Raw genomic sequence first — 10,810 nt, 5'->3', positions numbered from 1 at the left:
GGTACAATCTTATCCCAACCTACAACAATAGGCAGTGGATAGTGGAATCCAACCTAGATAGATCATAATCTCAGGGTTCAACTAGTGTTCTGCTCTTCAACCTTTTTCCAATTCGGTTCCATCATCAAGCCACAAGCAACTTACCCTAGTCAAAACAAGATTTCGAAAGCACTCTTAGTCGTTTGAGTTACAAGTCATTTGCTATCACTTATTTGAGTTTGATTCAAACACATAACTCTAAAGGGATGCAAACTAAACACTCTTTAACTTCTTGAATTAAAAGTCTCTTGAAATCGCCAAGTCAGTACATGTAATGTTAACAGAACATGGTTCATACACAATAGCTTCAAATGTAGATTAAACACTCTTAACCACTTGATGTACCCACGATGGACAGCAACTATTTGTCAACCCAACAAAAAAAAAAAAAAACTCACACACAACAATGGGCAATAGTTGTCGAAAAAGGGTTATTTATTTTATTATTCCCACCAACCCATATATTAAATATAAACATTCGTACATCCAGCTCTTGCTTCACAAAAATAACCCCCAACAAAATGAAGTAAAAAAAAAAAAGGTAAAAAGAAAGAGACGGAAGGTGTTCTCAGACACACAATTTGCTAATGGACCTAAATGGTGGGCCTCTTTGGGTGTCCCAATCTCAATCTCATTATCGCACCCAGCTCAGAATATCACAGACATACGACACATTCGATAACCCCACCACCACCGAGGGTGTGTTTGGCTGCACTCAAAAAAATGGAACCGAGTTTTTTAAAAGTTGACTAAACTCGCTACTCGACTCAGTGAGCCATGACCGAGTTATAAGCGGGTTTCCAAGCCGAGGTGGCGATAAGCGGGCGAGTGTGCCAGGCCAACATCATACACCCGTCGTTCTCCTCCACCCGGTACCCATCTCCGCCGGCGAACAACGCCAGCAGCATACTCGCTTGCTTGAACGCGTTCGAACCGAGATGAACCGGGACGAAATCTGCCGAGCCGAACCGGGCTCGCCACTGGGTCAACGTCTCGTGCCTCTCGACCCGGTCCACCCCTTCGCACGCCACCACGTTGCAGATCTGCTTCCCCAAGTACACTTCCGACATCACCTTATCCCGACTGTTCGCCGATCCCTCCAGCGAGTCAAACAGGGTCGAGTAATAGTGGAGCGACTCGTTGAACCGGTCCATGAACACCGGACCGTTGTGGTTCGCCTCCTGCTCCACCACCGTCACAATCTCCGGCTTCATTTGCTTCACCACCGATAACACCTTCTCAATCGCACCCGGTCGGGCCAGCAGCTTGTGCAACTCGAAGACCGAGTTGACCGCCACCGACTCAACCTCACTCGGTCTGAGTTCAAGCATCGACGCGTCAAGATCGGCCAAGCTGTTTGCCACAAATCCTCTGTATTCAAACTCGACGTGGATGGTTTCAGCCAATTGGGCGAGCTTCCAACCCACCTCCTGCAGATGGTCGGAGTTATCCGAAGCTGGCGGCCCGATACCCGTGAGCCGAAAAGCGGGCGGGCCGCCGGGTCTGAGCGCCAACGCCTGCATCAGAGCGGGCCACTGCATCCCCTGGTTCATCGAGAAGTCGATAACGTGGACTCTGGTTTTTCCCTGGAGGGATTCGAGGATGGCTTGATTGGCGGTGAAGTGGGCGAATTTCAGGTTGGGGCAGGTCTCGTAGAAGTGCATCTGCAGCATGTCTGAGAAGGAGTGGTCGATCGGCGACTGAGGGTAGACTTGGAAGATTCGTTGGGCCAGAGCTTCGGCGAAGAAGGTGGCGACTTTACGCATGGCACCTGCTTGTGAACCTGCCAGGTAGCCGATCTGGGTCACTAGAGCTTTGGCGAGGTTGAAGTTGTTCTGCTGGACGGCTTCCGCGCAGGCCATGAGGCCGTGAACGAGTCGGACTCCGTTTTCCTGCGAATCGACAATGAGGGCTGGGCGGGTTGGTGATGACTCGGCGGTGGCGGGGAGGGAGATGGGTTGTTGTGGTTGTGGAAGGGAAGAGGCGGCGGGGCGGTTGAAGAGGAGTTCGGAGGGAGAAGACCCGGATGAGGATTTGAGACGCTTGGGCTCCCGCGACGGAGAGTCGAGGCGGGTTTGGGTGAACACGGCGTTTCCGGGGATAGATTTGAAGTCGTAGTAGCTAGAAGAAGAGTTGCAGTCTTCGAACACAGTTTGGGGAGGTGATGTGCTAATGGATTTGCTCTTCCGCTGATCTGGGAAATCGACGGTGGTGATGGACGACTCCCCCCTAGCTAAAAACGGGTCGTCAACGAGCTGCACTTGCTGCTGATTAGGCTGCATCCCAGCGACGGCACCGCCCATTAAAGGATCGAAATTAGGAGGCGGGAGGTTTATCTCGGAGATCATGCTCTCAAGCCACGTCGACAGATCCGCCGGGTTATAGTGAACGGTGTCAGAAGCGAGCTGAGAGAGTCCATCTTCCTGAGCACAACCCATGAATTCTTCAAGCTGCTCAAGCTTCTGAGCAACCTCCGCCATGTCCGAAGACCGAACCTTGTACCCCAACACCGCCAGAAGCTCGTCCATCCCGCCGTCGATTCGGTGGGATTCGTCTTCCCACATCTTGGCCTTGCCGAAGCCGCCGCCGGTGGAGGTGGAAGCCATGGACGGGTCTGGATGCTGCGGCGGCGGGTACTGATTCAGCTGATGAGTCTGGTGCTCCCCTTTCATTTTTCTGAATCAATTTCCAGTTTTGTTGAATTGGGTTTGCGAAAAATTGAGAGACGAGAAGTGGGTAGGGCTCGGAAATCAAAGAGAGCTATCAATGGGTGAAGAATCTGAGCATTGGGGATTGGGGAAGAAGGTTTGCTTGGTTTTTCACTTCCACCACTACCAGCTAGCTCTCAGAGGGAGATCAGAATAATAATGATGCCTCTTTGCCAGTTATAGTATTTTTTTGTTTTCGCCTTTTTCTTTATTTTTGGAATATTGAAATAAATATAAAAATTACAAAAATAAATATGAAAAAAGTTGCTCACTGTGATGGGGGCGCGACCTCCAATGAACTACTACCACTCCTCAAGGCTCCAGCACAAACAGATAAGCATGAACACAATTATTTTTACCTCTTTTATTTATTTATTGGGGGAGAATAAAAAAATAAATCACAGGCTCTGCAGCCTCATATATTCTAGTGATCCCCTGCTCCCTTTGATTCTTTTTTACTTCTCTACGGGCCCGTGATTTGATTGTAATTTGGGACAGTTTCAAATTTTTCTTGGTTCGATGTTCTTCTCAGATGTTAGATTCGAGGTATTTTTTAGACTGGATGAGCACAATTTGGTACATTAAGTGTAATAGTTGAAAAACATGAAAGCAATGCATAAGGGAGAAATGACAGAGAAATCGCTCTCCATTCTTTAAAGAGAAATGCTAAAGAGATTATCTCAAACGTGAGACTTTTCATGAACTATCGGCTACTTTATGTTTTTCGTACTATATTTTATATGTTGGCGTGGAATTTGATGATAAACTGTCAAATGTTATACTGTTCATGAAAAGTTTCATTTTGAAAGAATTTCCTTAGCATTTATCTTCTTTAAATTTATAAGTTGTTTTAGTTTTTTGTTGGGTTGGTTTTTCTAGTCACTTTGTATAGAAACACGATAAATTACTTCACCATTTTAACGATTAAATTATCATATGCAGCTCAGTTCGTCTAATCCCTTATATCGTTAGGATATTACCTCTAGGAGTAGCAACTGCATTTATCAATACAATAATGTTACATCTAAAAGAGAAATCACGTGATTTCATTTGAGTGAAAAGTTTAGTTGATTACTGGGTTTACTTTTACTTTTACTTTTACTTAGTTAAAGGTCAAGGGAAGAGAAGGAAGAGATCACTGTTCCTTTAACAAGGACACGTCCATTAAGTATTATTATTAACAATGTTGATTATTGATTAGGTGGCTTGATGTGCACTTAATTACGTGAATGAAGATGTTGACATGATGAGATTCAGGGGCATATAAGGATTACCATAAGTGATTGCCGCGTCGGAAAGTTAACGCATCTCTTCATTATGGTCGTGGTTTGCTATTAATTAACCATTTTAATTCATCATTAATCGGCCCCAATCGGATATAATTGAGAAATTTTTTCAATGTGCTAAAAACATGATCCGGTACACCAAAAGTCATAATACAAGTAGTTGAAATTTTTTTGCAAGTATTTAACCAATTGTATGACACTTAGACCTGGTTTGGTACTGAGGTGATTCTGAAAAAAACTGGTATAAAAAAAAGCTGGGAGCTGTTTTTGTGTTTGGTAAACATTCAGCTTCAGCTTTTTTTCACAGTTTTGGGTGAAAAAAAGCCAAAAACAAGAAGCTACAAAATCCAGCTTTGAAAAATCGGCTTTTTTTCACATCTATTTTACATAAAAGTTTACCAAACACTATAATACTGTTTTTTTTTTTCAAAAGCACTTTTACAAAAAAGTTTACCAAACACTCTGTTGCTTTATTTCACAGCCGCTTATTCTCACAGCACAGCAGAATCAGTTTTTTTTCAAAGCACATCAATACCAAACCTGCCCTTAGTTTACTGGAACAAACCCTCTGGTAGATTGAAAAATATTTCTCTAATCATTTACGTGGAACATAAATTTAGGTAAATTTAATGTGAATTATCCAGGGTCAGCCCTGAGGATAGCCAAAGTAGGCGGGGGTTCCCCTTTATATATATATTACAAACTTTGTGTCTGTCCAAACAAGAAGTTTACAGACTTTGAGTTTTTGAATATTTCCTTATAGATTTTTGTTAACCATACCAGTTACAGTAACTTATGCAGAAATGAGTTTTTCAAAATTAAAGTTGATCAAATCTTATCTTCGATCAACTATGTCACAATAAATATTGAATGGGTTAGCTATTTTGTCAATTGAAAAAAAATTGGTTGAAAAATTAAATTATGTAAACTTAATTAGACATTTGTCTAAAAACACAAAACGTGTAATATTTAAGTAATATTTGTATATCTTTATTCTTTTGATATTAATTTTATTGATAATATTTGATATAGAAAGAATTCTTTTTTATACATATCAATGTACAAAAAGCCGAGAGTCGGATAACTCAACTCGCCAAATGCTCCCAAATTCTCAGAACCACCCCGGACTTATACAATCTTTCTCTTTGCTTTGCTTTTTAGCGATGACAAAGTTTCACTAATGTGGAAACTAATCCAACATGCAAGTTTTTGTGTCAAGTGACATGTTTGATCATATATGGTTGATTTCGGTTCTTAATGATTAAGAAAGACGGAAACTTAAACCTTGCAACATGCGAACATTTAGACGCAGTCATGTTTATTAGAACAATGTGCATTAAATTAGAGTCCTTTTTCATTTTCTTTAAATTAAATTTAGAGGCCCAGAAAGGAAAATTTTGCCAAACTATGGACTCTTTGACATCCGGTAGTCAATTGTTTGGGTAAGAACCACTTGGATTGAATTTCATGTTCCCAAATAATGCACGTCCACTTGAAAAACGCATGTTCTCTTTTCTTGAGTAAATAAAACACAATTATGAATTTACGTAATTATAAATTTATTTAGATTATATGATAATTTATACTAAATTCATAAATTTAAGTAAGTTATGCTTATGTAATTATATCAAGCATCTGACGATTTAATAGAGTGATAGTTGTCACTATTTAAAATTGAAGTCTCAACTCGACTTACTCATTGACATAGATTGCCACACACACTGAGCCAGCGACTATTTGAGTTAACTTTGCAAGTAAACGTGAAAAATAAAAATCGATTCTTTAAGCACATCTTCTAGGTTTACAACCAAAAACAATTATTTTAAGCACATTTTTTAGGTTTACGACCAAAAACAAGACGAAAGAAAGAAGGCAAAAAACATTCTTTGAAGTCGTAGTAGCTGGAAGAAGAGTTGCAGTCTTCGATTACGGTTTGGAGAGGTGATGCGCTAATGGGTTGCTCTTCTGCTGACCCTGGAAATCGACGGTGGAGATGGACGACTTCTCCGAAGCTAAAAACGCGTCGTCGACGAGCTGGACTTGCTGCTGATTAGGCTGTATACCGGCGACAACGCCGCCCGTTAAAGGATCGAAATTAGAAGGCGGGACGTTTATCTCCGACATCATGCTCTCGACCCACGTCGACAGATTCGACGGGTTATAGTGAACGGTGTCGGAAGCGAGCAGAGAGAGTCCATCTTCCTGAACACAACCAGTGAATTCTTCAAGATGCTCAAGCTTCTGAGAATTATCCGCCACGTCCGAAGACCGAACCTTGTACCCCAACATCGCCAGAAGCTCGTCCATCCCGCCATCGACTCGCTGGGATTCGTCTTCCCACATCTTGACGTTGCCGCAGTTGCCATCGGCTGTGGTGGAAGCCATGGACGGGTCTGTATGCAGTGGCGGCGGATACTGACGTGTGCGTGATGTGTGCCGTCAAATGTAAAGTAAATAAAACACAATATTGACAAGATTCGGTAAGTGTGCCAATGTCCTCGAGGCAGCAGTACTACTTTCCGTATGTTCTCTCCTTATGAACTTGTTCCTTCTGTTTGCTCATTGTTTTATAGGCAAAGTTACGAAACAAAAACCTAACAAATTGTTTATGGTTAGTGGCGAGTATGTAGACATCCACATTTATACTTCGTCAATCGGATGCTTGGTAAATAAATTTAGGTAAAATTTTAGCGAACCTATCCAATCCAACGTGCAAGTTTTTGTGTCAATGTGACATGTTTATCATATGTGGTTGATTTCGGTTCTTAAAATTATAATTAAGAAATACGGAAACTTAAAGCTTGCGACAAGTGAAGATTTAGACGTAGTCAAGTTTCTTAAAATAGTGTGCATTAAATTCGAGTTCTTTTGCATTTTGTGTACGTTAAATTTAGAGGTCTAGAAACAGGACAAAAGAAAACAAATCATAACACTAAATCTATTGATCATCCATATGAAGTACTATATTCCGAGTTCAAACCCTCCCCATCTCCTTATTCTAACTTAGAATAGTAATATCAATTTTAATAAAAATATTTAAAATATACTAAAAAAAGGGTAATACTTAAAAAATTAAATTAAAATTTGAAAAAAAAAATAATAATTGAGCAAGGGGGGTTTGGACGGAAGGCATCGACTACATTGTGTATGTAATTATGCGCTATCTGTGTGCATAGAACTTCAAACAAAACAATCCATGTATATTGTTCTTATTGCCCAAAAAAATTCTTCAACTCACAAAATACTTCTACAAAAATGGTGCTTTTCTTTGGTGTCTTACCTTAAGTTCTACTTCTAAGAAAATGCAGATGGTTTCGTTGTTTTGCCATTTTCCCTTCGATTCAGATAGAACTCGAAGATAATAACATGAGATGACAAGTTCCTCAATGCATATCTGCTTTTCATTGTTTCGCCCTTTTTGAGATGAACCTAGTGAGGGACCGTCTCAGGCACCGGCAGAAAGACATCAAAATTTGGCACCTGCAACACCTGCAATGAGATAATGCAGTTAGGATGATCTCAGGAACGATGGTATCCATTAAAGACGAGTTTAGAGATGATAAATAAGGCACTTAATTAAAGAATTTGCTAAACCTTTCAATTAGAATCATGATTCATCTACTAGAGATTTTATCTGTTGTCGGAACGTTGGGATCTGGTCTGCTTTAACAGCCATGACTAGTCCCATTTGCTGATAGTTTCTTAGCTGCATGGTTAAAAAGGAAAAGTATACAGAAACGGTTAGCTTGTCATTAAGACGACAATATCACAACGATTAAGCCGTGCATGCAACCACACAATCAACCTTAATTGCATCACCAAAAGTTAGACATATCTGTGATAGTTTGAATGTCTTCAGCAAGGTACTTTGGTTTAGGTGTCGTGAAAATGCTAGGACCTATTTGAGAGAAGTGTGGGATGTGGACTTAATAGCAATGGTCCAGGTAATACTCCAAGCTTTTTTTTTTTTTTTTTTTAATTTATTTTTTTTTCAATCCTTGTTGACATATCATATAGTAACTTCAGGATATATTAAAAAATCAGGCTGCCAATACTACTACTTGCCTCAAGAGTTGGCTGCTCAGTGTGCAAAGGAAACTCGAAGGACCAGGTGCTCAGCTGAAATGCATTTAAGAAAACAATTAGTGAATGAAACGCAAGGAACATGGAACATTGCTTATGGCAAATGATCAGTACCTCGTGAAAAATTTCATCTTCTGGCTTTATATATATTATTGCCTCTTCACTGACAATCACGCCCTTTTTCTGGTGTGCAGTTCTTAGCTGTATTTTTGCATCCAGAAATGAAATGAAAAGATGGGGGGAGGGAGAGAGAGAGAGAGAGAGCTCAGCTTAAATGGCATACCTTGTAGACTTTACTGACTATTATGTAAACATTAAAACGAAAGAAATTCTGGAGCTCCTCTGTTGGCTACAAAAGGTGAAACAAAAAAATGTTAGTTAAGTAGAAGAATTTGTTCCGAGCATCTATGAAAACAGATATAAGCTCATCAGTCCCATATCATCGAACCTAACCTCATCTTCTGTAGCCCAAGAGACTTCATCAAAGAGCGCATCATAAAGAGGTGGCAAGAGCTGCGGAGGTAAATTTGTCACCCGTTGAGAGACCAAAAGACCCACACTCTTTGCTTCCTTCCCCAAAAGTGATCTCAGGTCATCTTTCACATCCTTCTCTTGACATACTTTAAGGAGAAACTCCTTAACATCCGTAATACATTTACAGCCCTAATAAGAATCAAATAAACACACTCAAGGATCCAAATAGTAGGAAAAAGAAGAGCAAAAATATAAACTGTCACTTGTAAAAGATAAAAATAGTAGGAAAAAAGTTATGTAAAGCTAAGAACATGCCGATCTAGGGATAAATGGCAGAATGATGTAGCCATTTGAATTACTTAAATAAGAGTATAGATCACTTGCCTTGTATCTTTCCAAGTTAAGGGCAGTAGCAAGAGCGAAAATTCCATTATCTTCATCATCCTCTATTTTAACAACAGTTCCTACAGTGGTCTGTTCCAATATTAAGTCTGCACAACCACTCAAATCCCATTCTTTATCATCAAGGTATGTCTGAAGCAACGTCTTCACTCCATGAAAGTCGTCAGGTTTTGGATCAAAGAAAGCAAAATCTGCTTGGACAGTTCCCTTCAAAGATAAGAACCAAATTCTCATAAAAATACTAATAGATACGATATGAATGGGTAATCATTTTTGTATCTCAGTTATTCTGGTATTCAAATACAGTATGAATAATGGGCGCTATGAGAATTCCCCATCCATTAACATGGAAAATTAGTACAAGAAGAATTTGCTCACATCAAACTCTTCTTCATCAGAAGATGTGGACCGTTCTTTCTTGATTTCCGAAGGTTTCTTTATCCAACCATTACCTGAAACGCATGACAGGAGAGATAGGTATGTACATTCCGAAGCATTTAACACATAGGAGGGTTAATTATAAAGTGATACCTAGTAATACCTGTGGAATTAGGTGGTGTATTTTCAGGGAGGTCTGCGCCGTGCCTTCGGTGGTTGTCCATGAAGCTGGAGGCAACATGAGCAATGTGACGAGCAAATGGGGAAAATGTCAGAGGCTGATACCTGCAATGCCTTGCTGGCTTCCGAGGCATCTCGATAACCTGTTGTGTAAGTTTCAGGTCATTGAGATTGAAGGTCAGCTCAGCATACAATAAAAAACAAAATTCCCACCTCCAAACAGCTGAGAAAGTAAAACATATCCCCTACATACCATCACCTATAAAAAATAAACGCACACAAAATCTATACGTTTATAAAGAAGTACAACATCAATCAGGAACCGAATTCACTTTGGGACGCATAAAAACGCAACAGTCAACAGACAGTAATTAAATTCATAAAATTCACATTTGGAACTCTCTTGATACAATTCTATCACTTACTAATACGCAGCTATAGTTTCGTATTCACACCGCTGGGGCGAAAAAACAAACAAATTCTAGCTCAGATGGAATAACTAATGCAACAATTTGGCTTAGTTCAGCTAAGCTTTTCCCTAAACCCTAAACCCTAATCCCTAAGGATTCGTTTGGATGAGGAATTTGGTGGCACCAAGGGATTAGCCAATGACGGGATTAGGGAGTGAAGGGAGATGATGGGGTTTTGGAGGTTCTTGTTTGGTTAAAATGGGATTTGGTGGTGAAGGGATTCAAAATGATGATGGGGTTTCGGAGGCTGGGTTTCGGAGGCTTGCTCGTTTGTCGACCTCTCTAACATGTGGAAAGCCACGACGAGCTCCACCCCACGAAGCACAGCAACCAAACCCGCAGAGAAGGAGTGGCGCGAAGCACAGCAATCCGACGGCTGTCTTTTTACAGCCTCTCTGCTGGATTCCGTTGCAGATGGGATTGGCTGAGTAGAGGAGGAAACGCGAGATCGACGAGGCTAGGGAATAGAAGGATTATAATGCGAGTGAGAAACTTACCCCGTACAGGAAAGGAGCTAACACGATTAAGGAGGAGGACCCAAATTCAGCGGCGGGCTTCTGCGGCGGGAGTCTGACAGGTAGAGGACGGAGGGGAGTCGGTGGCAGAGCAAAGCTGTTGGGGCGGCGAGAGTTTGCAGAAAGACTGATCGGCGACTTGCAGCCGCACTAGGTTATGACACGATTGCAATTGTCGATAAGCCGAATGGGTAAATATGGAAGTTCATTTTTCTTTACTTTTGTTTTCGGGCCGGCAGCAATATATAGCATCACACAGGTACGAGGCCCAATCC

The 10,810-nt window shown here is 41.0% G+C and overlaps 3 protein-coding genes across 4 annotated transcripts; all 3 read right to left on the bottom strand.

Annotated features, from left to right (window-relative positions):
• Positions 1 to 456: 456 nt before the first annotated feature.
• Positions 457 to 3,399, bottom strand: LOC137730843 (DELLA protein GAIP-B-like). Its single transcript, XM_068469831.2, has one exon. The coding sequence runs from the start codon at positions 2,709 to 2,711 to the stop codon at positions 807 to 809; it is 1,905 nt and encodes a 634-aa protein (XP_068325932.1). The 5' UTR covers positions 2,712 to 3,399; the 3' UTR covers positions 457 to 806.
• A 2,308-nt stretch (positions 3,400 to 5,707) lies between these two features.
• On the bottom strand, positions 5,708 to 6,418 carry LOC148689799 (DELLA protein GAIP-B-like). The gene has a single exon (XM_088687437.1). It carries the CDS (start codon positions 6,416 to 6,418, stop codon positions 5,960 to 5,962), a length of 459 nt encoding a protein of 152 aa, XP_088543563.1. The 3' UTR covers positions 5,708 to 5,959.
• On the bottom strand, positions 5,795 to 10,752 carry LOC137731694 (protein BCCIP homolog). 2 transcript variants are annotated; one of them, XR_011068282.2, is made up of 11 exons: positions 10,518 to 10,703; positions 9,534 to 9,693; positions 9,371 to 9,444; positions 8,975 to 9,199; positions 8,570 to 8,779; positions 8,400 to 8,465; positions 8,231 to 8,317; positions 8,099 to 8,152; positions 7,628 to 7,739; positions 7,314 to 7,522; positions 5,795 to 6,627 (listed from the first exon to the last, which is right to left on the bottom strand). XR_011068282.2 is itself a non-coding variant. In XM_068470879.2 (10 exons), the coding sequence occupies exons 2-9, from the start codon at positions 9,682 to 9,684 to the stop codon at positions 7,641 to 7,643; spliced, it is 966 nt and encodes a 321-aa protein (XP_068326980.1). In that variant the 5' UTR covers positions 9,685 to 9,693; positions 10,518 to 10,752; the 3' UTR covers positions 7,213 to 7,522; positions 7,628 to 7,640. The 2 variants fall into 2 exon arrangements, 1 of the variants encoding a protein (XP_068326980.1); XM_068470879.2 differs by lacking the exon at positions 5,795 to 6,627 and having other exon boundaries at positions 7,213 to 7,522; positions 10,518 to 10,752.
• Positions 10,753 to 10,810: the final 58 nt, after the last annotated feature.

Source organism: Pyrus communis, chromosome 16, assembly GCF_041283825.1.
Source record: "Pyrus communis isolate YQ-2024b chromosome 16, ASM4128382v1, whole genome shotgun sequence".
Taxonomy (NCBI): domain Eukaryota; kingdom Viridiplantae; phylum Streptophyta; class Magnoliopsida; order Rosales; family Rosaceae; genus Pyrus; species Pyrus communis.
Note: the sequence above shows the minus strand (reverse complement) of the source record. Positions and strands in the feature narration are given on the sequence as shown.